General features: G+C 46.1%; 1 protein-coding gene across 1 annotated transcript in view; it reads left to right on the top strand.

The window, feature by feature from the left end:
• LOC135568804 (hepatocyte growth factor receptor-like) overlaps nucleotides 1-26,925 on the top strand; it is a 47,975-nt gene that overhangs the window by 8,964 nt on the left and 12,086 nt on the right. The window contains exons 3-5 of the mRNA XM_065015573.1: nucleotides 20,353-20,544; nucleotides 25,135-25,296; nucleotides 25,796-25,972. Coding sequence (XP_064871645.1) covers nucleotides 20,353-20,544; nucleotides 25,135-25,296; nucleotides 25,796-25,972 — 531 coding nt within the window. The remainder of the gene's footprint in view (nucleotides 1-20,352; nucleotides 20,545-25,134; nucleotides 25,297-25,795; nucleotides 25,973-26,925) is intronic.

Raw genomic sequence — 26,925 nt, 5'->3', positions numbered from 1 at the left:
AGGGTAGATGTGTATGTATCTGGGGTTTGATAAGGTAGGGTAGATGTGTAGGTATCTGGGGTTTGATAAGGTTGGGTAGATGTGTATTTATCTGGGGTTTGATAAGGTAGGGTAGATGTGTATGTATCTGGGGTTTGATAAGGTAGGGTAGATGTGTATTGATCTGGGGTTTGATAAGCTAGGGTAGGTGTGTATTGATCTTGGGTTCGATAAGGTAGGGTAGATGTGTATGTATCTGGGGTTTGATAAGGTAGGGTAGATGTGTATTATTGATCTGGGGTTTGATAAGGTAGGGTAGATGTGTATTGATCTGGGGTTTGATAAGGTAGGGTAGATGTGTATGTATCTGGGGTTTGATAAGGTAGGGTAGATGTGTATGTATCTGGGGTTTGATAAGGTAGGGTAGGTGTGTATTTACAGTTTGTGCTTGTGTGTGCTTTGCGTCTATGAACGATACTAATCTCTGTATGAGGTTCAGCTTGAGATGTTGTGGTTGTTTTCCCAAAGCTGCATCTGTTTCACCCCCCCAGCCCCACCCACACCCACTCCCGAGTGGTGCAGTGGTCTAAGGCGCTGCATCTTAGTGCTTGAGGCATCACTACAGACACCCTGGTTTGAATCCAGGCTGTATCACAACCGGCCATGATTGGGAGTCCCATAGGGCGGCACACAATTGGCCCAGAGTCGTCTGGGTTTGGTCGGTGTCGGCCGTCATTGTAAATATGAATTTGTTCTTAACTGACTTACCTAGTTAAATAATGTTTAAATAAAAAAATGACAAATAATACAATAAACACACGCACATACACTAGCCTAGACATACACTAGCCTAGGCACACACTAGCCTAGGCACACACTAGCCTAGCCATACACTAGCCTAGGCATACACTAGCCTAGGCATACACTAGCCTAGCCATACACTAGCCTAGGCATACACTAGCCTAGCCATACACTAGCCTAGCCATACACTAGCCTAGGCATACACTAGCCTAGACATACACTATCCTAGACATACACTAGCCTAGACATACACTAGCCTAGGCATACACTAGCCTAGCCATACACTAGCCTAGGCATACACTAGCCTAGCCATACACCAGCCTAGACATACACTAGCCTAGGCATACACTAGCCTAGCCATACACTAGCCTAGCCATACACTAGTCTAGCCATACACTAGCCTAGCCTAGCCATACACTAGCCTAGACATACACTAGCCTAGCACTACACTAGCCTAGACATACACTAGCCTAGGCATACACTAGCCTAGCCATACACTAGCCTAGACATACACTAGCCTAGGCATACACTAGCCTAGACATACACTAGCCTAGGCATACACTAGCCTAGCCATACACTAGCCTAGCCATACACTAGCCTAGACATACACTAGCCTAGCACTACACTAGCCTAGCACTATACTAGCCCAGGCATACACTAGCCTATGCATATACTAGCCCAGGCATACACTAGCCCAGGCATACACTAGCCCAGGCATACACTAGCCTAGGCATACACTAGCCCAGGCATACACTAGCCCAGACATACACTAGCCTAAGCATACACTAGCCCAGGCATACACTAGTCTAGCCATACACTAGCCTAGGCATACACTAGCCTAGCCATACACTAGCCTAGCCATACACTAGCCTAGGCATACACTAGCCTAGGCATACACAAGCCTAGGCATACACTAGCCTAGGCATAAACTAGCCTAGGCATACACTAGCCTAGGCATACACTACCCTAGCCCATATGGCTGTGTGGTAAGAGCAGGGTGAAAGACCAACCCGCTGCAGCTGCATGCTCTCTCAGGCCCCCCCACCCTCTCAGTGAGTCGTTCCCAGTATGAGCCCAGCCCAGTACAGTGTGTCATGGGTTGGCCGTGCCCAGACAGGCTCCATGTGTGAGGAGAGGCTGTGCCCCAGGAGCTAGATACCACCAGAGACTGGCTGACTGGCACGCTAGCCACCTGGCATCCCGCTGCTGACTGATTGGCTGTCTTCAAAATCTGTCTCTGGAGGAGAATAGAATAGAAACAGAGTAGAAACACTCTGAGACAAGGTCATTGAGACAATATGTATGTATGAAACACAATTAGTCAACTAGTCCATAATGAAGTGGAACAGTTCACTAACTGTGTTTCATAAGTACCTATTGTCTCAAATTCATAGTAGGCTAATTTGGAAAGCTTACCTGACTGTACCTGTATGTTGTAGACACACTTAGTAGCCTATGACCTAGTATTGACTGACTGAATATACAGAGAGGAGCAGTGGGCCAATATTCAGGGGAACAAAGTGATTACATAAGATTGTCCTTTTGGTCAAGCGATGCTGACATTATCAAACTGGACTTTTAATTCTAAATAGTTGAAAATAGATATGTTCAGGAAGCTGTTTATTTAAGGAATTCTCCATGGCTGGTGTGCTTGCTCGGTTACCATCTGCAGGTATTTCCTGGTAATAATCAGGCTGTTTTCTGTAGTAAATGTCTGTTTGTTTTTGGCAGTATGTTAATCATTAGCGAGGGGTCTCCATCCTCTGTTCCCTGGGACTTGTTTGGAAAAAACAACATTGCTTAGTGTGTGTGTGTGCTGCTTGTCTGTTTGTGACGTTGGTGTTGTGTGAACACCTTATCTTCATAACCCAGATAAAGAAAGAGCAGGAACTTGTCAAAACGTCTCCCTCCGCTTGCAACCTGTCTCTCTCCCAGAGGGAAAGCACATACTGGAATTGCCCTAACACCGATCCCTGCTGCACACCACTCCTCTTCACGTCAACGCTGCGTGTGGCATGTCAACTTACCTTTCTGCCATACTGCTACAAATGAGATATATTCTCCTCACATCACGTCTTCCTTTTTTCATCCACATATCTAAGCAGGGATTTTTAAAACACCTACTTTATGACTTATGATGTATTTACCTGTAGTCCCTAAGGCTCCACGCTTGTTTAGAGTCAGATGTGAAGCAGAGGAGCTTTGTTCAGTTGAGCTTAGCTATGAGTCAAGGCCCCAGAACTGCTTCCTAATCAGTCACTCACAATTCCTCCTCCACACATTAATATCCTGCTTTCTGGTGGAATACCTGCTATGCTATGTGGACACACTTGTCTTTCAATCACCCACACCCCCATTTCTGCATGAGAGACCAAACTCCTACCCCCCGGCCACAAGCCACCCTCCTGACCAGTGCCCTCACCTCGACCCCTACTCCCTCCCCCAATGCCCTATCATTTCCTTACTCTCCCTTAAAGAATTGTCTCCCATGCAGTCTGAACTGGCTTCATGAAGGGCCAGGGTTTTTATCACCAAGGTCAGTGGAGTAGTTGAGAGGTAAACGATCTTGTTTGCTAGGCCAGCCGGTGCACCCGGTGGGCACAGAAGCCCAGGCCAGCACCACATCATTAACCTCAGCCAGACTTCTATGGACTCTACGTACGCATGGATTGCTGGACATCTCCATTGCAGTCACAGATGTCCATATAGTTGTTCCTCCCTAGCCGCATTGCAGCAGATACAGTTGAAGTCGGAAGTTTACATACACCTCAGCCAAATACATTTCAACTCAGTTTTTCACAATTCCTGACATTTAATCCTAGTAATAATTCCCTGTCTTAGGTCAGTTAGGATCACCACTTTATTTTAAGAATGTGAAATGTCAGAATAATAGTAGAGAGAATGATTTATTTCAGATTTGATTTCTTTCATCACATTCCCAGTGGGTCAGAAGTTTACATACACTCAATTAGTATTTGGTAGCGTTGCCTTTAAAATGGGTTAACTTGGCTCAAACGTTTCAGGTGGCCTTCCACAAGCTTCCCACAATAAGTTGGGTGAATTTTGGCCCATTCCTCCTGACAGAGATGGTGTAACTGGTTTGTAGGCCTCCTTGCTCGCACACGCTTTTTCAGTTCTGCCCACAAATCTTCTATGGGAGTGAGATCAGGGCTTTGTGATGGCCACTCCAATACCTTGCCTTTGTTGTCCTTAAGCCATTTTGCCACAACTTTGGAAGTATGCTTGGGGTCATTATCCATTTGGAAGACCCATTTGCGACCAAGCTTTAACTTCCTGACTGATGTCTTGAGATGTTGCTTCAATATATCCACATAATTCTCCTCCCTCATGATTCCATCTATTTTGTGAAGTGCACTAGTCCCTCCTGCAGCAAAGCACCCCCACAACATGATGCTGCCACCCCCGTGCTTCACGGTTGGGATGGAGTTCATCGGCTTGCAAGCCACCCCTCTTTTCCTCCAAACACAACGATGGTCATTATGGCCAAACAGTTCTGTTTTTGTTTCATCAGACCAGAGGACATTTCTCCAAAAAGTACGATCTTTGTCCCTATTAGTAAGTTGCAAACCCTAGTCTGGCTTTTTTTATGGTGGTTTTGGAGCAGTGGATTCTTCCTTGCTGAGTGACCTTTCAGGTTATGTCGATATAGGACATGTTTTACTGTGGATATACATACTTTTGTACCTGTTTCCTCCAGCATCTTCACAAGGTCATTTGCTGATTTGCACTTTTCGCACCAAAGTACGTTCATCTCTAAGAGACAGAACGCATCTCCTTCCTGAGCGGTATGACGGCTGTGTGGTCCCATGGTGTTTATACTTGCTTGGACATGGTACCTTCAAGCGTTTGGAAATTGCTACCAAGGATGAACCAGACTTGTGGAGGTCTACAATTTTATTTCTGGCTGATTTCTTTTGATTTTCCCATGATGTCAAGCAAAGAGGCACTGAGTTTGAAGGTAAGCCTTGAAATACATCCACAGGTACACCTCCAATTGACTTAAATTATGTCAATTAGCCTATCAGAAGCTTCTAAAGCCATGACATAATTTTATGTAATTTTCCAAGCTGTTTAAAGGCACAGTCAACTTAGTGTATGTAAACTTCTGACCCACTGGAATTGTGATACAGTGAATTTTAAGTGAAATAATCTGTCTATAAACAATTGTTGGGAGAAAAAAAAACTTGTGTCGTGCACAAAGTAGATGTCCTAATCGACTTGCCAAAACTATTGTTTGTGAACAAGAAATGTGTGGAGTGGTTGAAAAACTAGTTTTCATGACTCCAAACTAAATGTATATAAACTTCCGACTTCAACTGTACATGTCAGAAGTGTCCACTCGCACCCAGACCTTTGATCTTTCAACTGTGAACCGATGATGTATTGACAAAAGCAAGCCTTTAACCAAACTCTCCTTTGAAAGATTTTATATTTCAGGGTTAAGTTTAGATGAATCTTGAATACATCTGAACCTTGGTTAAGATGACTTGATGAAATGTAAAGTGGATTTAAAGTCATTCCAGGCCAAGATATGATCTGACTCTGGCCTTTAGCTGAGGCTGAACCCCCAGCCATTCCATTCAGCTGTAGTAATCCCCACACAATGGAGCCAAGGGATTGTGTCTGAATGTGTACTCAAGTAATGGAGGGGAGAGAATAGAAAGACACCCCCTCGCCTGCTAACCTTTCAATCCCCATCCCACCCATGCTTGTGTGGTTTTTATCACCCTGTCGCGCTCACATACAATGCATCACCAAACAGAGAGGAAGGCTATCTAAGTAGTCAATCCCCAGGATGCCATTCATATTGGGACAGGAGGCTTTGAAGGAGGTGGATGAGGACAGGGCAAGCTCACACCTGAGAGAGTCTGAGGCATTTTTTCTTGAAATTGAATGTTGTATTTTATGGTCAGAAACCTCCCCCTCTTTCACCAGCTACTAGACTCTGTCAACTCTGACAAGATTACTTAGTCTTTATGGTTGTCACGCCCTGACCTTAGTATTCTTTGTTTTCTTTATTATTTTGGTTAGGTCAGGGTGTAACATGGGTGATATGTGTGTTTTTGTCTCATCTAGGATATTTGGACTGTCTAGGGGTTTTGTAGATTTATGGGGTTGTTACCATCTAGGTGTTTATGTAGGTCTATGGTTGCCTATATTGGTTCTCAATTAGAGGCAGGTGTTTATCGTTGTCTCTGATTGGGAACCATATTTAGGCAGCCATCTTCTCTGGGTTTTTGTGGGTTATTGTCTATGTTATACGTTAGAACATTGTTTATATAGCGGTCACAGTCGTTTTGGTTAAGTGTTCTTTGTGTTCTTCATTAATAAAGAAGAACGTATTCTAACCACGCTGCGCTTTGGTCTACTCCATACGACGATCGTGACAATGGTTTAGGGATTGTGTCAAAAATATATAAATATATTGTTTTTACAGTTCTCAGAACACACATAGGCTGTTTTATTTAGATTTTTATAGGAAGACAAAATACCTTTTCATAGTGTTTGTTTGTAAACTAACTCAAGCAGTTCATTTTTGTTTTTTTCCAACAAGAACGGATAGCTTTTTTCAGTTCATGTGACAGTGAGCCTGATTGACACGGTGATGTTCAGTCATTTTTCATAAGAAGATGCATATATACCCTGGCTACGCTGACTCTCAATAGGAGAAACCAACCAGATGTATTTAGGTCATGTATTATTCTGACATTAATCCCTGAAGACCTCGTGTGTGTGTGTGTATGTGTGTGAAAAATACTGCGAAGAGAGATGCCAACTTCCAGGAGTTTATTAGTGTGAAAAGCAGCAACAATGATGCATTTCTGCACTGCCTACCATTCCTCTGTGGACTGGGGCTATGCCCATTGTCAGTTTTCCTTTTGTTGTATGTTTTTTGTTTTTTTACAGACGTTACCATGTAGTATTTAGCTGGAGCACAAGTAGTGCATCATCAAAATACCAAAGTCCACCACCACCTGCAGGTTGTCTTGAAATACATCAGAATATAATAGGTTTGTGTTGGTTTGTTCCCAGTTTATGTTGATTTTTAAAGCTGCGTTCCAGTTAAACTAACTGTGTTTTTTTTTTGTGATTCGGTGACCCAATTTGTATTTCCACAAGGCCTTGACCTTTTTGTTTAAACAAAATGTGTTTTGTGTGTTTTTAGCTTGGGTGTTTATTTGTGTGTTGAGGGCTGGTTTGCATGTCTCTTTGTGTAAGTGTGACTGTGTTTTGAGAGAAATATGAACTTGTATGTGTTAAAAAGCATTTTCCCAAGGGATTGTTTTCCTTTTTGCGTTGCCATGTTCCAAATTGTGAGGCGGTGTTCCTCACCTGTGCTCTCTCTGGCTCTTATTTATTACATTTCCCAGTGTTCATCTCATGCTCTGATCAGGGCTGGGTGCTAGCTGGTATGAGTATGAACACGCTCCCCTTCTGCCAGTACTAGCTGAGCAACCAGTGACCTAATAGTCATCCAGAGCTGGGTGGGCAGAAGAAGAGCAGAGAGTGGAGGAGGTCTAGCTAGGGTCAGACCCTGTGTCAATAGAGAAAACAAAATGATATGCACATCCCAAACTTGATAAGATAAACGGTGCAAAAAGAACAAAGAAATTGGCGTGTACACAGACTATTGCTGCTCCCCAGTGCTCCAGTGATCCTCAGGCCGTGTTAACCCTCCACTGATAAGCTATGCTCTCAAACCCAAAGCCCAGATACAGTGTATATTTCCCTGGCCCTGTTTACAACTCTGGGATATCTGGCTACCCATAAACTGCCAGCTGTTGGAACTGCTGTTGGAACCTTGTCTCATATACAGTAAGCTAACGTCGTAAGCTAATGTCTCATTTCAGCTGGCTCCTAGCCGAGCTCGGCTAGGCAAACCGAACAAGTGTGCTCGCATACTCCCTTAAAATAACTTTGCTTGAAAAGTGAAAAAAAAAATGGCAATAGTACTGTTTGTCCATTATACGCTTCCTCAAAATAGTCAGAATTAATCTAAGACAACTTCAAGAAATCTGTCATTAATTTTGAAGTTTTTGCAGAGGAGATCTTATTCATGCAATTTTGTGTTTGGTGCAGTATTTTTCCAGTCTCTCATTGAATGACAACAGGCACTTCGCTGAAGAATCCCTACTAGGGCGTAGACCCCGAAGTGTCCCCGAAGAGCCGACAACAAACAAAAATGTTAAAAAATTTAATGATAATATATGTCCAAACTGTTCCAAACTGTTTCAGCTGGAAACATGTCCGAACTGTTCCAAACTGTTTCCGCTGGGAAACATGTCCGAACTGTTCCAAACTGTTTCAGCTGGGAAACATGTCCGAACTGTTCCAAACTGTTTCAGCTGGAAACATGTCCGAACTGTTCCAAACTGTTTCCGCTGGGAAACATGTCCGAACTGTTCCAAACTGTTTCCGCTGGGAAACATGTCCAAACTGTTCCAAACTGTTTCAGCTGGAAACATGTCCGAACTGTTCCAAACTGTTTCAGCTGGAAACATGTCCGAACTGTTCCAAACTGTTTCCGCTGGGAAACATGTCCGAACTGTTCCAAACTGTTTCAGCTGGGAAACATGTCCGAACTGTTCCAAACTGTTTCAGCTGGAAACATGTCCGAACTGTTCCAAACTGTTTCCGCTGGGAAACATGTCCGAACTGTTCCAAACTGTTTCCGCTGGGAAACATGTCCAAACTGTTCCAAACTGTTTCAGCTGGAAACATGTCCGAACTGTTCCAAACTGTTTCCGCTGGGAAACATGTCCGAACTGTTCCAAACTGTTTCAGCTGGGAAACATGTCCGAACTGTTCCAAACTGTTTCAGCTGGAAACATGTCCGAACTGTTCCAAACTGTTTCCGCTGGGAAACATGTCCGAACTGTTCCAAACTGTTTCAGCTGGAAACATGTCCGAACTGTTCCAAACTGTTTCAGCTGGGAAACATGTCCGAACTGTTCCAAACTGTTTCCGCTGGGAAACATGTCCGAACTGTTCCAAACTGTTTCAGCTGGGAAACATGTCCGAATTGTTCCAAACTGTTTCCGCTGGGAAACATGTCCGAACTGTTCCAAACTGTTTCAGCTGGAAACATGTCCGAACTGTTCCAAACTGTTTCAGCTGGAAACATGTCCGAACTGTTCCAAACTGTTTCCGCTGGGAAACATGTCCGAACTGTTCCAAACTGTTTCAGCTGGAAACATGTCCGAACGGTTCCAAACTGTTTCAGCTGGAAACATGTCCGAACTGTTCCAAACTGTTTCAGCTGGGAAACATGTCCGAACTGTTCCAAACTGTTTCCGCTGGGAAACATGTCCGAACTGTTCCAAACTGTTTCAGCTGGGAAACATGTCCGAACTGTTCCAAACTGTTTCAGCTGGAAACATGTCCGAACTGTTCCAAACTGTTTCAGCTGGGAAACATGTCCGAACTGTTCCAAACTGTTTCAGCTGGGAAACATGTCCGAACTGTTCCAAACTGTTTCAGCTGGGAAACATGTCCGAACTGTTCCAAACTGTTTCCACTGGGAAACATGTCCGAACTGTTCCAAACTGTTTCAGCTGGAAACATGTCCGAACTGTTCCAAACTGTTTCAGCTGGGAAACATGTCCGAACTGTTCCAAACTGTCTCAGCTGGGAAACATGTCCGAACTGTTCCAAACTGTTTCAGCTGGGAAACATGTCCGAACTGTTCCAAACTGTTTCAGCTGGGAAACATGTCCGAACTGTTCCAAACTATTTCAGCTGGGAAACATGTCCGAACTGTTCCAAACTGTTTCCGCTGGGAAACATGTCCGAACTGTTCCAAACTGTTTCAGCTGGGAAACATGTCCGAACTGTTCCAAACTGTTTCAGCTGGAAACATGTCCGAACTGTTCCAAACTGTTTCAGCTGGGAAACATGTCCGAACTGTTCCAAACTGTCTCAGCTGGGAAACATGTCCGAACTGTTCCAAACTGTTTCAGCTGGGAAACATGTCCGAACTGTTCCAAACTGTTTCAGCTGGGAAACATGTCCGAACTGTTCCAAACTGTTTCAGCTGGGAAACAACCGTGTGTGGAAAATCCGTCTTCCTTTGCTCTGCAGTGGCCCTCAAATCCTCAAGAAATAAGAGCCAGAGACACATGCAAACACAGTTACACACACACAAAGAGAGAGCCCAAAACACAGTGTGTGTTGAGTAGTGGAGTGCTGGTGTTTATGGCCTGGAGGAAGGAGCAGGCTTTCAGACTTTTCACTTTACCAAGAAGTCATCACTAAGATTCCTCTGCCAAGCGTTTTGCTACTCGCTGGTCGGCCAGGTGGAATTGATTAGTCCAGACTACTACTAACTGAGAAACAGTTCAATTTCAATTCAAACAGTTTGGCAGGAATTAGATATAAAACGTATCAGTTTGGGTCTTGGCTCTTTGAAAAGGAGTTATGCTCTTTTGGAATCGTGCATGTTGAAACTGTTATCTTTTCTTAATACACCTACTCTTTAGGGAGCATAGGTCCTTGACAACTCGTCTCCAGAATGCTCTGTTCTGGGCAATTCCCTGTCCTTATACCAGAGTCAATTTATGTCCTGTAGGAGACAGAGAGGTGGTTCATGATGGAAAGGATTCCCTCTATGAGTCTCTTCTGTCTGTGGTAATCAGTGAAGGTGGGTTAGCACTAATGCTAATAATGCATGACGGGTAAATGATGGTCGCTAACTGTGCTCAACCGACTGCCCCAACACTAAATGATCCCAGATTTGCATTGGTCTGTTGGGTCTAATTTAATTAACATGCTGGCGACTGCCTGGCATGCCACAGTAGATGTGTTGGATGGACTGGCAGGACTATCTGTCAGAGAGAGAAGAAGAGGGCTCCAGCTATTGAGGAATGTGTAATCTCAAAATCCCCTTAATATGCAAGACCAAAAGTAGCTGTGTCAAGCTTAAGGGAAAAATCATTAGTAACTGCATTCTTAAAGATTATCTTATATTCTCCATGATGAGCCAGAGAGAGAGAATAGGAGAGAGAGAGTAGGAGAGAGAGAGTAGGAGAGAGAGAGAGAGAGAGAGAGAGAGAGAGAGAGAGAGAGAAAGAGAGAGAGAGAGAGAGAGAATTAGACCCAACCAAATCATGAGAAAACAAAAAGACAATTACTTGACACATTGGAAAGAATTAACAAAAAAACAGAGCAAACTAGAATGATATTTTGCCATAAACAGAGAATACACAGTGGCAGAATACCTGACCACAGTGACTGACCCAAAATGAAGGAAAGCTTTGACTATGTACAGACTCAGTGAGCATAGCCTTGCTATTGAGAAAGGCCGCCATAGGCAGATCTGGCTGTCAAGAGAAGACAGGCTATGTGCTCACTGCCAACAAAATGAGGTGGGAACTGAGATACACTTCCTAACCTCCTGCCAAATGTATGACCATATTAGAGACACATATTTCCCTCAGATTACACAGACCCACAAAGAATTAGAGAAAAAAAACTCCCATATCTACTGGGTGAAATACCACAGTGTGCAATCACAGCTGCAATATTTGTGACCTGTTGCCACAAGAAAAGGGCAGCATTGAAGAACAAACACCATTTTAAATACAACCTATATTTATGTTTATTTTTTTCCCCTTTTGTACTTAAACTATTTGCACATAATATGAGATTTGAAATGTCTTCAATTCTTTTTAAACTTTTGTGAGTGTAATGTTTAATGTTAATTTTGATTGTTTATTTCACTTTTGTTTATGATCTACTTCACTTGCTTTGCCAATGTTAACATATGTTTCCCATGCCAATAAAGCTCTTAAATTGAATTGAAATTGAGAGAGAGAGAGGTAGAGAAGGGTGAGAGAGGAGAGAAAGAGTAGGGAAGGGTGAGAGGTGGAGAAGGAGAAGAGTGTGGACAGGGAGAGAAAGAGGAGAGAGAAAAATTGTGAGGTTGAGAGTGAAGAGATTGAGGAGAGACTGCCGGGAAAGAGGAGGGAGGGAGGGAGGGAGGGGGAGGTAGTGAGGGGTAGGGAGATGTTAAGAGTGGGGCCTCTCACCAACAGGTGCTTGTAGACCCTCTACTTTTCTCCCTCACTGAACCAAAACACTTGGGAAACAAAGGTGAATATTGTTCAGCCTGACTGACTGAGTTCTGTCTGTTTATGTGGGGCAGTTCTATGTCCTTGCTCAATGCCCCCATGACATCATGGGTCACCATGCCCCCCCCCCACACACACACACACCATACACACACAGTAACCCCTAACCCTGCCTGGCATCCAAAGGGCAAGCAACGCCCCAGACCAGCTGCCCTCGGAGCGCCAGGGTCTAATCCAACCTTATTGTCAGCTTCTCTAATTCCCCTGACACACATCCATACAGACACCCATACAGACATAGTCACACACCAATACACACAAACACAACCACAAACACACCCATACACACACAAAGACACACACACACACACACTCATACACCCATCACACACACACACACACACACACGCGCGCACACACGGCAGGGTAGCCTAGTGGGCCGCAGCCCGTCTGGTGTTCAACCTTCCCAAGTTCTCTCACGTCACCCCGCTCCTCCGCTCTCTCCACTGGCTTCCAGTTGAAGCTCGCATCCGCTACAAGACCATGGTGCTTGCCTACGGAGCTGTGAGGGGAACGGCACCTCACTACCTCCAGGCTCTGATCAGGCCCTACACCCAAACAAGGGCACTGCGTTCATCCACCTCTGGCCTGCTCGCCTCCCTACCACTGAGGAAGTACAGTTCCCGCTCAGCCCAGTCAAAACTGTTCGCTGCTCTGGCCCCCCAATGGTGGAACAAACTCCCTCACGACGCCAGGACAGCGGAGTCAATCACCACCTTCCGGAGACACCTGAAACCCCACCTCTTTAAGGAATACCTAGGATAGGATAAAGTAATCCTTCTCCCCCTCCCCCCTTAAAAGACTTAGATGCACTATTGTAAAGTGGCTGTTCCACTGGATGTCATAAGGTGAAAGCACCAATTTGTAAGTCGCTCTGGATAAGAGCGTCTGCTAAATGACTTAAATGTAAATGTAAATGGTTAGAGCGTTGGACTAGTAACCGGAAGGTTTCAAGTTCAAATCCCCGAGCTGACAAGGTACAAATCTGTCGTTCTGCCCCTGAACAGGCAGTTAACCCACTGGGCCGTCATTGAAAATAAGAATATGTTCTTAACATACCTCAGTACCTCCAGGCTCTGATCAGGCCCTACACCCAAACAAGGGCACTGCGTTCATCCACCTCTGGCCTGCTCGCCTCCCTACCACTGAGGAAGTACAGTTCCCGCTCAGCCCAGTCAAAACTGTTCGCTGCTCTGGCCCCCCAATGGTGGAACAAACTCCCTCACGACGCCAGGACAGCGGAGTCAATCACCACCTTCCGGAGACACCTGAAACCCCACCTCTTTAAGGAATACCTAGGATAGGATAAAGTAATCCCCCCCCCCCTTAAAAGATTTAGATGCACTACTGTTCCACTGGATGTCATAAGGTGAATGCACCAATTTGTAAGTCGCTCTGGATAAGAGCGTCTGCTAAATGACTTAAATGTAAATGTAAATGTTAACTGACTTGCCTAGTTAAATAAAGGTCAAATTAAAAAAATTAAAACACACACTCATACACACACACACTCATACACACACACAAGCACCCAGTCAGTACAATCACCAGTCAGGTTGCAAAATAACATGCCTCCCCTTAACCCAGGTGTCCCTGTGGGACTCCCCCACGTACACTTAACAAACAATGCATACACACAGACACACGTACAGTATATATAAGTAATTACTCACACGCAAGCCATTAACACCCTGCAGACTATACAAGACATACATATTCACACACCCCATTACAACCTAACCACAGTGCTCCCTGATAAACAATCACACACACACACACACACACACACACACAAACAAACAAACACGCACACACATCAACAACAGTGGAGCAGGCTGTCACGGGGCAGAGGTGTGTTATTAGGGTGAAGGGGCAGCTGACTGGGTTGAGAGCTTTGCTCCCCCACTCTAGAGATCAGTAATGACAAAGCCTGTGTGTGTGTGTGTGTGTGTGTGTGTGTGTGTGTGTGTGTGTGTGTGTGTGTGTGTGTGTGTGTGTGTGTGTGTGTTTGCACGCGCTCATGTGTACATTCGTGCATACATGCATATACATGTCATGACTAATATAAATAGATGTCTGCCTGCTCTAATCAGTAACCCCCAGTGTATTTTAGTTATTGAGTGAGTGTGTAGCTGTGTGTCTACTGTTAGTAGTAACAAGATCCTGGCCGATACATCGGTTCACCGATATTATCAGTCGATATTGACCTTTTTCCACTATATCAGTATAGGCCTATAATTCAACCGATAAGCGATATTCAATAAATGGGATAAAAAAAGCTAATCTCATGCTGATCTGAACAGTAGCGACCTTAAACATGATGTCATTACTTATGAGGAGCCTTTGTCCAGGGGGTTTGTGAGGAGCCTCTGTCCAGTGGGTTTGTGAGGAGACTCTGTCCAGTGGGTTTGTGAGGAGACTCTGTCCAGTGGGTTTGTGAGGAGACTGTCCAGTGGGTTTGTGAGGAGACTCTGTCCAGTGGGTTTGTGAGGAGACTCTGTCCAGTAGGTTTGTGAGGAGACTCTGTCCAGTGGGTTTGTGAGGAGACTCTGTCCAGTGGGTTTGTGAGGAGACTGTCCAGTGGGTTTGTGAGGAGCCTCTGTCCAGTGGGTTTGTGAGGAGACTCTGTCCAGTGGGTTTGTGAGGAGCCTCTGTCCAGTGGGTTTGTGAGGAGCCTCTAGTTCAGTGGGTTTGTGAGGAGCCTCTAGTTCAGTGGGTTTGTGAGGAGCCTCTAGTTCAGTGGGTTTGTGAGGAGCCTCTAGTTCAGTGGGTTTGTGAGGAGCCTCTAGTTCAGTGGGTTTGTGAGGAGCCTCTGTCCAGTGTCTGCTGTAAATACTGTAAGTGGGGCCTGGCCCTGAGGGTCAGAGTGAGAGTTTAATAGGACATTAGGCCTCTCTATCAGATCCTCTTACACACCCCTCTTGACTCTGGCAGGCCTCATACACACACACTCTCTCACACACACACACTCTCTCTCTCACACACACACACACGCGCACGCGCACACACACACACACACGCACTCACATTCACACACACTCACATTCACACACACACACTCACATACACTTACACACACTCACATTCACACACACACATACAAACACACACCCACACACTCACATTCACACACGCACACACACACTAAAAGACATTAGGCCTCTCTATCAGATCCTCTTACACACCCCTCTTGACTCTGGCAGGCCTCATACACTCACTCACAGACAGGCACACCCACACACACACACACACACACACACTCACACTCACACTCACACACACACACACACACACACACACACACACACACACACACACACACACACACACACACACACACACTCACACTCACACTCACACACACACTCCCAGGGTTGGTCAGGCTCTGCAGAGCAGCTCAATACTTCACAGAGCTGGTGTAACCGTAGTAACCCTATCGCCTGGCCGTTGTGTTGCATACAATGGGTGGTGGTTAAGTGTGGGGCAAAAGGTGTCTCACGTATCCCTCATATATCCCCCTGCTCCTGTTTTACTGAACAAAAACACCTTCATTAAACTTGGGAGTGGATGTCGGAGAGCAGAAGGCAGTTTGAAAGTTTGTCTTGAAATGTAACCTACGACTTGGAATCAGATAGAGAAAGAAAGACAGAAAGAGAAAGACAGCAGGAAACCAAAACATAGGTATTACCTCACTGAGGAAATCGTTTGCCATGACAACAAGGTGAGTATAGTCTTCAAGGCGATTGGCTGGCTCCGTGCCAAAGCAAAACCCTAGGTATCGTGGATAATAGGTTCTAGGTCTCTTGGATAATAGGTTCTATGTCTCTAGAATAATAGGTTCTAGGACACTATGATAATAGGTTCTAGGTCTCTAGGATAATAGGTTCTAGGTCTCTAGGATAATAGGTCCTAGGTCTCTAGGATAATAGGTTCTAGGTCTTTTGGATAATAGGTTGTAGGTCTCTAGGATAATATGTTCTAGGTCTCTAGGATAATAGGTTGTAGGTCTCTAGGATAATAGGTTCTAGGTCTCTAGGATAATAGCAAAGGGGCTTCAAACACAGCCTCGCCAGAACACCCTTCCGCTGTCCAACCTCACCAGTATTTAGTTATCTAGAGCCTCAGCGTCACCTTCACAGAGTTCCATGGAATGTTCCAGAACCCTGGCTCTTTCTTCTTCTATCCCTCCTATTGGTCAGAGTAGCTTTTACAAACACTCCATAGGACCCTGTTTGTTTGCTATCAAAATAATTGTCCCTGGACCTGTTTTTGGAGCGGTTCTGTGGTAATCTCCATGGTGTCCTGGCTCGATGATGTCTCAATCTCGGGGACTAGTAAGAGAGAGAGAGGGCCCAGACTTTGGAACGGTTCCCTTGTACTCTCATGTGGTCTCCTTGCGTAAGGCCAGTATCTAGACGTGCGGACAGCGGGAGTTATGATGGATCAATGTTGCTGCCCCGGGATTTCTGTGCAGAAGTATGTGCACACACACACACACACACACACACACTCTATATCACACACCTGACCTTTTTTCACTCTAAGTATTCAGACCTCTCTATCCCTATTCAGACATCAGTCCTGATCTATGTGGCCTGGATCACATCATATATTATTTCTCCTCTTCTGAATGATGAGGTTCTTATAGAATGAATCAACTCCAGCCTGACAGCTCAGCACCGCTGGCTCTATGCAGTACAGCTGTGGCTTTTGGCACTATGTTCATCCAGATATTTTGAGGCTTGTTGGTTGAGGCAAGTTGGTTGAGGCTTGTTGGTTTTTATCCATAGATTTCTCTTTGCAGTTGTGTCTCTATCTAGTCTACACTTGCTATAGCCTTGGATCTAGTTATAGCCTATCCAACCTGGTTTGGCTTCTGATAGATACAGTGTACTACTACAGTTTATACTACTACTACTACAGTTTATACTACTACTACAGTTTATACTACTACAGTTTATACTACTACTACTACTACAGTTTATACTACTACTACAGTTTATACTACTTCTAGAGTTTATACTACTATTACAGTTTATACTACTGCTACAGTTTATACTACTATAGTTTATACTACTACTTGTAACGGCTGTTGGAAGGAAAGGTCCAAGGTGCAGCGTGGTATGTGTCCATATTTATTTAATGAACACAGAAATAAAAAAACAACAACGAGAACGACCGAAACAGTTCTGGCTGGTGCCGACACACAACAGAAAACAACTACCCACAACTCAAGGGCGAAACCAGGCTGCCTAAGTATGGTTCTCAATCAGAGACAACGATTGACAGCTGCCTCTGATTGGGAACCATACCAGGCCAAACACATAGAAATACAAACATAGACCAAAACATAGAATACCCACCCACATCACACCCTGACCAAACTAAAAATAGAAACACACAAAGCAATCTACGGTCAGGGCGTGACAGTACCCCCAAAGGTGCGGACTCCGGCCGCAAAACCTAAACCCACAGGGGAGAGTCTGGGTGGGCATCTGTCCGCGGTGGAGGCTCTGGCGCGGGACGTGGACCCCACTCCACCATAGTCTTGGCCCACTTAAGTGGCGCCTTTGGAGCGGCGACCCTCTCCGACCTCGGACTGGGGACCCTTGCAGTGGGCCCGAATAGACGGGAGACTCCGGCAGCGCCGGACAGGCGGGAGACTCTGGCAATGCCGGCTTGAAGAGCGACTCTGGCAGCTCCTGACTGACGGGCGGCTCTGGCAGCTCCTGACTGGCGGGCGGCTCCGGCAGCTCTGGATATTTTACCCCGGCACGTGCGGGGCGCAGGCACAGGATGCACTGGGCTGTGCAGACACACAGGAGACACAGTGCGCAGAGCCGACGCAGGATATCCTGGCCCGAGGAGACGCAGTGGCTGTCTGGAGAGCAGGGCTGGCACCATCCGCCCTGGCTGGATCCTCACCTTAGCCCGGCAGATGCGGGGAGCTGGGATGTAGCGCACCGGGCTAAGAACGTGTACTGGAGACACCGTGCGCTCCACCGCATAACACGGTGCCTGACCAATACGACGCCCGCCACGGTAAGCACAGGGAGTTGGCTCAGGTCTCCAACCTGACTCTGCCACACTCCCCGTGTGTCCCCCAAAAAAATTGGGGCTGCCTCCCGTGCTTCCTTGCCAGCCGTGTTCCCTCGTGTCGGTCGCCGGTTCTCTTTTCCTGCTGCCTCTGCTCTCCTGGCTGCCTCCACCTGTTCCCATGGGAGGCGATCCCTTCCAGCCAGGATCTCCTCCCATGTGTAGGATCCCTTGCCGTCTAGAATGTCCTCCCATGTCCAGTCCTCCTTTCCATGCTGCTTGGTCCTTTGGTGGTGGGTAGTTCTGTAAACATAGAACAAAACATAGAATACCCACCCACATCACACCCTGAGCAAACTAAAAATAGAAACACACAAAGCAATCTACGGCCAGGGCGTGACACTACTACAGTTTATACTACTACTACTACTACTACAGTTTATACTACTACTACAGTTCATACTACTATTACAGTTTATACTACTACTACAGTTTATACTACTACTACAGTTTATACTACTACTACTACTACTACAGTTTATACTACTACTACAGTTTATACTACTACTACTACAGTTTATACTACTACTACAGTTTATACTACTACTACTACTACTACAGTTTATACTACTACTACAGTTTATACTACTGCTACTACTACAGTTTATACTACTACTACTACAGTTTATACTACTACTACTACAGTTTATACTACTGCTACAGTTTATACTACTATAGTTTATACTACGACTACAGTTTATACAACTACAGTTTATACTACTTCTACAGTTCATACTACTATTACAGTTTATACTACTACAGTTTATTTGACTAACAGCCAGGACTCTCTTTTCACCTTGGAGCTGAGCTTGCCTGTAATGGTCTACTCTACTTTGTAATGGCTGCTGAAGAAAAGCTGCTTTCTTGATTTATTACTTTCCAATTGTTCTCCTCAGCTTCTAAGCTCTCCTTTGAGATTTGCCCAAGAAATGTTAGCGACATAGTCCTCACATGCAGTACTTGATGTAGAGAGAGTGTCTCTTTTGGTGGTTCTGGTTAGTTAATTAGTTTTCTATCCCTGATGGGTTTGCAGGGTAGCCTAGTGGTTAGAGCTGTTGGACTAATAACCGGAAGGTTGCAAGTTCAAATCCCGGAGCTGACAATCTGTCGTTCTGCCCCAGAACTGTCAGTTAACCCACTGTTCCTAGGCCGTCATTGAAAATAAGAATTTGTACTGAACTGACTTGCCTAGTTAAAATAAATAAAGTGCACAGCTGCCATCAGTCAGTGTGGTTGGGTTGGAGCAACAAACTGTAGACCAGTGATCTGATGGGTTTTAAGAGAATTTGAAAGACCTTATCCTCTGGACCTGTATGTTTTTTACTGAGTGTTGTGCCTGGGCCCTTTGGAGCGTACTGTGAAACAGTAGGTGCTGTCAGGCCTGGCCGAGTTAGAGACCGAGGCTTAATCAGTAACCCTCTCCCTCTTTACTCAGTCTATACCCAGCACCTTAATCTCTGTAGCTGGCCCTGCTTGTTTAGTCACGGCCCCCCACGTGCCAGCCTCGGGTTTTGTTAATTATGGATGGCCGACTGGGGGGGCCGGGGTGTGCAATGGTAGGGGCCTTGAGAGCTTGACCAGCCGGGGCCTGGGGAACGTTGTCAGCTTCAATGGCTGGTGACCTGATTCTTCAGAGGGTCAGAATAATGGTTTCATGATAATGACTTAGGTAACTTCTAGAGGTAGTTGATGTTCAAAGTGGGATTTTTAGAGAGAGTGGTCAAGTGACAACATGCATAGAGCTGCCTGTGCCAAACAGTGTGCAGTTGAACAAACCCACATAAAGTTTCTGGAGAGTGAAAAATAGGTCTGTATGAAGAAGTCTGTTGTATGTCTGTTGGGTGAGATAGAGAGAGGGAGACAAAGAGAGGGAGAGAAAGAGAAAAGGAGAGAGAGAACAGTGCAAGTGTATAATGTCGCACCAGCACGCATTCCGTTGTGTTTCCCATGAAATCCTGCCATGTGTGATGATCTCCTAAACACACGCACGGTGCCAGCCACAGTGGGCCACAACTGAGCTCTCAGTTACGAGCAGGGCCTGATGAAAGAGCAGATGAGGGGGCATAGCAAGCCCAGCTCTGCCCCTCTCTCTATCCCTCTTCCTCTCTCTTCCTCTCTCTTCCTCTCTCTTCTGGCAGGGGCAGGAGGGCATGTACTGTAGCTCATAGGATAATGGCTCTTTTATCAGTTGAGACACTCTGAATGTGATTGAGAAAGCTGAGATGTTAAAAACATTGTGGATGTATATGACGTCTTTCATGCAACATTAATGTGATCCATGTGGTGTATCTTCTGCTGTATGTAACCTGTCTTCCTCTCCACCCAGAGTTCCTCAGACGACTCGTTTGGCTGTGGGAAGCACGGGGAGGGATACCGTCTGGAAGTGACCACCCCAATGACCAGACTGGACTACTTCAGCGGTCAATTCAGCAAAGTCCTGCTGACCTCCATTGCCGTGGCAACCGCACAGGAACAGACCGTGGCCAGCCTGGGCACCACAGATGGACGCCTCATACAGGTTGGGGACACCATGGGTGATACTGTAACACTTTAAGAAAATAAGCTTTATAATGCATTTATAGGTATGAATGACCCCTTAAAACGCCCTTATGAAGGGTTGTGTATTTTATCTGGGCCCTGGAGACACTGGGGGCCTGGAGAAGGGGTAGACTATTACTGGGTGATATTCATTTATTTCAAAATAGTTTGGGATGAAGCTGCATGAACAGCAAGGCATCGAGCGTTTAACCTGGTCGCCCAAGAAGAAGAAAGGAAACAACCCAACCTAACAACCGTATCCAACGCTGTGGCCCTTAGTCCTGAGTGTACACTGAAGCCCTACAGAAACCTGCACAACATAATCTCCCCTGCCTGTCAGTGCGGTTGCCAGGCAGCACTGTTTCCCTTTCTCATTGTGCATGTAAATGGGGCAGGATGTTGGTACGTGACCAGTAAAACCAGCCATTTTGGGGACACAGCACGCTGTGACACAGGTGGCGACCAGTACAGAGGCAAGTTGGAGGGGGGGCTTCCTTCCTGTTTGCTCAACACATGACCCCCAACCTTGCCTCTCCATGCTTCCACAAACCCTGCTGCTGCATTCCACCGAGTTCTACCATCTGAGCAAACACAACATGGCTGGTTTTGCCTATCAATGACATGTACAGCCGAATGTGGATTTCACTTTCCCATGTCATGTGTGTTTGTGTCTGTCTGTCAGTAGACCTGAAGACCTGCTCCTCTCTCAGCATCTCTATCCTATAGATTGGATGAACTCAGTGTTTCAGTGTAGCCTAGTCCCAGATCAACCAACATCCAGCCCTGTTTACATGCACAATGCATTGGCCGTGATAATGACCATAGAAGTTGGCAACACAGCCCAAAAAGATCTGGGATCAGGCTAGGTTCAGTCAGGTCAGATAGAAGTGGAACACCAAGGGCCTCCCAAGTGGCGCAGCGGTCTAAGGCACTACAGCCCCAGGTTCGATCCCAGGCTGCGTCACACCCGGCCGTGACCGGGAGACCCATGAGGCGGTGCACAATTGGCAAAGCGCTGTCCGGATTAGGGAATGGTTTGGCCGGCCAGGATTTCCTTGTCTCATCGTGCTCTAGTGACTCCTTGTGGTGGGCCGGGCCACCTGCAAGCTGACTTTGGTCGTCAGTTGGATGGTGTTTCCTCCAACACATTGGTGCGGCTGGCTTCCGGGTTAAGCGTGCAGTGTATCAATAATTAGTGCGGCTTGGCAGGGTCGTGTTTACGAGGACGCATGGCTCTCGACCTTCACCTTTCCCAAGTCCGTAGGGGACTACCAATTGGATACCACAAAATTGGGGGGTAAAAAAATACAAATAAGAAGTGGAACACCACTGATAAGAGCTTTTGGAGTGTTCTGTCTTACATGTTCCTTTAAATGAACCCTTCTGGTCTCTAGAACTCCCCCTGATGGTGTTTTATAAATACGGTCCGAAAAACGGTGTTAAAAAAAGTAATGGAAGAAGGACGAGAACGGGGAAAAAGTCGGCGACAGCTGTGCGGGAAGCAGGGTTATGAGCCGAGCGGTCGGTTAATGGTGAGCGCCGAGCTTCGATGACACGTTCTCTCTCTCTCTCTTTCTGCAGAGTGCCCGCAGCTGTTGGCATGTTTTTTTTCTTCTCTTTTTTTGTTGTTGGTGAAATTTCTATCCTCATTGTCTCAGGACATGGCTCTGGGAAGGAGAGAGCAGGAGAACAGCTGTCCTGAAAGAAGGGTGCAGAGGGCCCCATGGAGGGAGAGAGAGAGATGGAGGAAGAGAGAGAGGCAGGGAGGAAGAGAGAAAGAGGAGGCATGGAGAAGTGAAGGGAGGGAAGGAGAGATAAAGGGGAAAGATGGAGAGAAAGACAAAGGGGAAAAAATAGGGAGGAATAGAGGTTAAAAGATTGCTTCTAGCTTATTAGAATCATAGGAAAGGCTTCTGTCAACTGCCTTTATTTCTGTTTACCCTTTGTTCCCAGAGAAAAATACTCTTAGCACCGAGGGAGAGAGAGAAAGATAGAGGGAAGGTGACAGAGAGAAAGAAAGAGTGCGCTGTGGTCTGTCCACGAGGTCTCTCATTCTGGCTCAGGAAGTCTGTGGTTCAGTATCACTGTGGGAATAACACAGTGGTTGTGTTTATAGGCTTACTTCCTCTGGCTAATACAATAAGCTGTAATTCACACCACTATCATCTCTGGAGAGAGAGAGACTGGGACTGTTGTATGGGGGATGTCCCCAGTGGAAAGCAACACATACACATTATCCCCAATGTTACAGGCTACTGAGGACAGAGTTGCCCCGTCAGGAAAATAGCGCTCCCTGAAACCGCAGACATGCCATTCATTGACTGGCTCAAGTCACTCACAAAGATATGACATTTGTTCAACTTGATTTAAACAGTGCCTAAACACTGCAGGAAGCTTACCTGCATTCAACAAGCAACACTTTGCAGTCACACACCTGGCTAAGGGCCCGTCAATAAAGAGAAAGGGGGGATAGATGGAGAGGGGAGGTGGGGGTGATAAAGTAGATGATGTAACCAGAGCATTCCTTAGTCAACCAGGACATAACCACACTCCATTACAGCCCACTGTTACTGTTATGTTTCACCCCAACCCAACTGGTTCTGAGCTCCAAGCTTGTAATTGCAGCCTAATCACACATGATGAATGTTACTCCAGGTGTACACTACACTACACTGTATCTGTGTGTAGGAGTGTGTGTGTGTGTGTGTATGCGTCTATGTGTGCCTGCCTGCCAGTGTGCCTGCCTGCCTGTCTGCCTGTGTGCCTGCCTGCGTGCCTGCCTGTCTGCCTGTGTGCCTGCCTGCGCGCCTGCCTGTCTGCCTGTGTGCCTGCCTGCCTGCCTGTCTGCCAGTGTGCCTGCCTGCCTGCCTGCCTGCCTGCCTGCCTGCCCTGCCTGCCAGTGTGCCTGCCTGCCTGCCTGCCTGCCTGCCTGCCTGCCTGCCTGCCTGCCTGCCTGCCAGTGTGCCTGCCTGCCTGTCTGCCTGTGTGCCTGCCTGCCTGCCTGCCTGCCTGCCTGCCTGCCTGCCTGCCTGCCTGCCTGCGTGTGTTTGTAGATTAGTAAGACGTCTGAAACACCTCCCAACATGTCCAGGTATACGGTGCTCTTGTGCTGTTCTCTCTGCCTGCAGGCGATGTCTTTTGTCCCTCCGTCTCCCTGTAGCTCCCTCCACCTCCACCTCCACCTCCATGGTGGTTAGCTCTAATCTGCCAATCTGTCATCTCACCCTCAATACAGCAGCATTAGTTATTACACTGCACACAGTAGCAGGAGTGGCCCAACGGGCCCATACAATGCCAATGGAAAAAAACTCCCAAATGCTCTCATTTTCAGCTGTGTCCAATAGAGGCATTACTTTACACGTGAAGTCAAATGTAATTCAGTGTTACTGTGTTATTAGCTCATTCTCTGTAATGACAAGATATTCTGGTCAACACCACAATATACCCTGGTCAACATCACAAGTTACCCTGGTCAACACCACAAGTTACCCTGGTCAACATCACAAGATACCCTGGTCAATACCACAAGATACCCTGGTCAATACCACAAGATACCCTGGTCAACACCATAAGATACCCTGTTCAACATCACAAGATACGCTGGTCAACAAGTTACCCTGGTCAACATCACAAGATACCCTGTTCAACATCACAAGATACCCTGGTCAACAAGATACCCTGTTCAACATCACAAGATACGCTGGTCAACAAGTTACCCTGGTCAACATCACAAGATACCCTGGTCAACACCACAAGATACCCTGGTCAACAAGATACCCTGGTCAACATGTTACCCTGGTCAACATCACAAGATACCCTGGTCAACATCACAAGATACCCTGGTCAACGAGATACCCTGGTCAACAAGATACCCTGGTCAACAAGATACATACGCTGGTCAACATCACAAGATACCCTGGTCAACACCACAAGATACCCTGGTCAACAAGATACCCTGGTCAACATCACAAGATACCCTGGTCAACATCACAAGATACCCTGGTCAACGAGATACCCTGGTCAACAAGATACCCTGGTCAACAAGATACATACGCTGGTCAACATCACAAGATACCCTGGTCAACACCACAAGATACCCTGGTCAACAAGATACCCTGGTCAACATCACAAGATACCCTGGTCAACATCACAAGATACCCTGGTCAACGACATACCCTGGTCAACAAGATACCCTGGTCAACAAGATACATACGCTGGTCAACATCACAAGATACCCTGGTCAACACCACAAGATACCATGACATTACCCCTTTCTGTCCCCGTTCTATTCTATTGCAACCTTCAATCTTGTACAGCATATATTAGAAGAAACAGCAGCAGATTTGCTCAGCACTAAAGAGTCCTATCAAATCCCCCAGTTCACGTTGACTGAAAACACCAGCAACCACAACAAAGTACAGTACCCCACAGTGCATTTCTACATCATTACATTGACCTATTATTAACAACGTGAGGTACGTGTGGCATCTCCGGTAGACAGGGCTGTGTTTCACATTAGATGGTGTAACTTTGTGTTTTACTGACCTGGCCTGGCCTCTGTCTTCCCCAGGTGGTAGTTTCCCGTTCCAAACGCAGCACGCCCCACGTGGACTTCCGCCTGGACCCCTCACGCTCTGTTTCCCCCGAGGTGGCACTCCTGTTCCCACAGGGCCACACTGGCTCTCCACAGCGCAGCCAGGATGGCTCCCTATTGTTGGTGACAGGAAATAAGGTGAATAGAGAGCAGGCTCACACACACACACATGCATGCACATACACTATGGAGACACACACACTAACACTAAGACACGTAGTGTATAATGACACACTCAAAGACACACACACACACACTGTATTATAATCAGAACTCAGGCATTCTTCACATTACTGGTATGATGGAAACAACAGCCCCCTGGCACCGAGACACGGTGTTCAACATGGACCAGAGCCAACAGATGATTGGAAACAATGTCCTGAGAGCTTGACGTCAATGTCCTACAAATGCCCAGCCAACAGTTCAGAGTGAATGTTTTCCTGTATGCCTATTGATCAGAGAGAAAAACCCACCATGTATGACAGATGTATCACAGTATGTGGTTTATTTAGAAAATACTTTATCCAAAGTGACTTACAGTTAGTTGTATGATCAATGCTGGAATCAAACTTGGAATCGAACCTGTTTAGCGGTGTGTTGTGTCTGTATTCTGATTGGTTGTCCTGTGTGCCCCCAGATCACCAAGGTGCCTCTGATTGGTCCTGGCTGTGAGCAGCAGTGGACGTGTAGTTCCTGCTTGCTGGCGCCGAGGTTTATGGGATGTGGCTGGTGTGACGGCCGTTGCACCAGGTTGGCCCAGTGTCACCCAACCTCCCTCTGGACCCAGGACTCCTGCCCTCCCATCATCACCATGGTAACTAGCCAGTTCAGGTTCAAAAAGCTTTATTGTCCATAAACACAACATTTCCTAATGGTATTACCCCACACCTCGATGTCCTACCTTCTGACCCAAACACTGGAATTGTTGTTGTTTTTGTCTTTATTGTGACAGTTTGAGTTTGAGTTTATTTTTATTTTTACAGGGACAGTGCACATTAATCAACGTTTCAGTAAAAGTGCCGGTTTTAGCCAGCCGGCTAATTTTCAACCGCAGTCCCTGGGCAGGTTATTAAAAACAATTACAATATAGACAATAGCAACATAGAACAAGCAAGACATAGCAACATAGGACAAGCAAGACATAGCATACAGACAGAGCAACATAGGACAAGCAAGACGTAGCATACAGACAGCGCAACATAGAACAAAAAGCAGCAAGACAAAATTAATAAAAGCAACAAAGTGTTTCCACACCTCACAAGCTACAGACAACAGACAACATGGAAAGCGGCAACACACAGTTAGGGACCATGTTCACAAATCTGATTGACCTTTAGCCAGGTCTTCAAGCATTTTGTGAAAGTGTGATATGTGGTGCAGTTATGTGTGTCTGATGGCAGTGTATTCCAGACATGGGAAGCTCTCACAGAGAATGCAGATTTACTAAAGGTGCTTTTCCTTAGGGGAACTATACAGTCACCTCTCATGGCAGACCTTGTGGATCTGCTGCCATATGTCTGGGTTTTCTGTTTAACAAAAATATTGAGTGGAGGGGGAGCCAGGCCATTAAGGATCTTGAATACAAGACATGCGTCGGTGTATTGCACATGATTTTCCCAACTCAAGAGCTCATGCTTTCTAAGGATGTGACAATGATGATGGCTATTGGGCTTCCTATCAAGCACTTTGAGAGAGTCCATACTGTGAGAACACTGGAATTGTTGTTGTTTTTGTCTTCATTGTGACAGTCCGTACTGTGAGAACACT

Source organism: Oncorhynchus nerka, unplaced genomic scaffold, assembly GCF_034236695.1.
Source record: "Oncorhynchus nerka isolate Pitt River unplaced genomic scaffold, Oner_Uvic_2.0 unplaced_scaffold_32___fragment_2___debris, whole genome shotgun sequence".
Taxonomy (NCBI): domain Eukaryota; kingdom Metazoa; phylum Chordata; class Actinopteri; order Salmoniformes; family Salmonidae; genus Oncorhynchus; species Oncorhynchus nerka.
The sequence above is the reverse complement of the archived record's forward strand: the minus strand, read 5'-3'. Positions and strand labels throughout refer to the sequence as shown.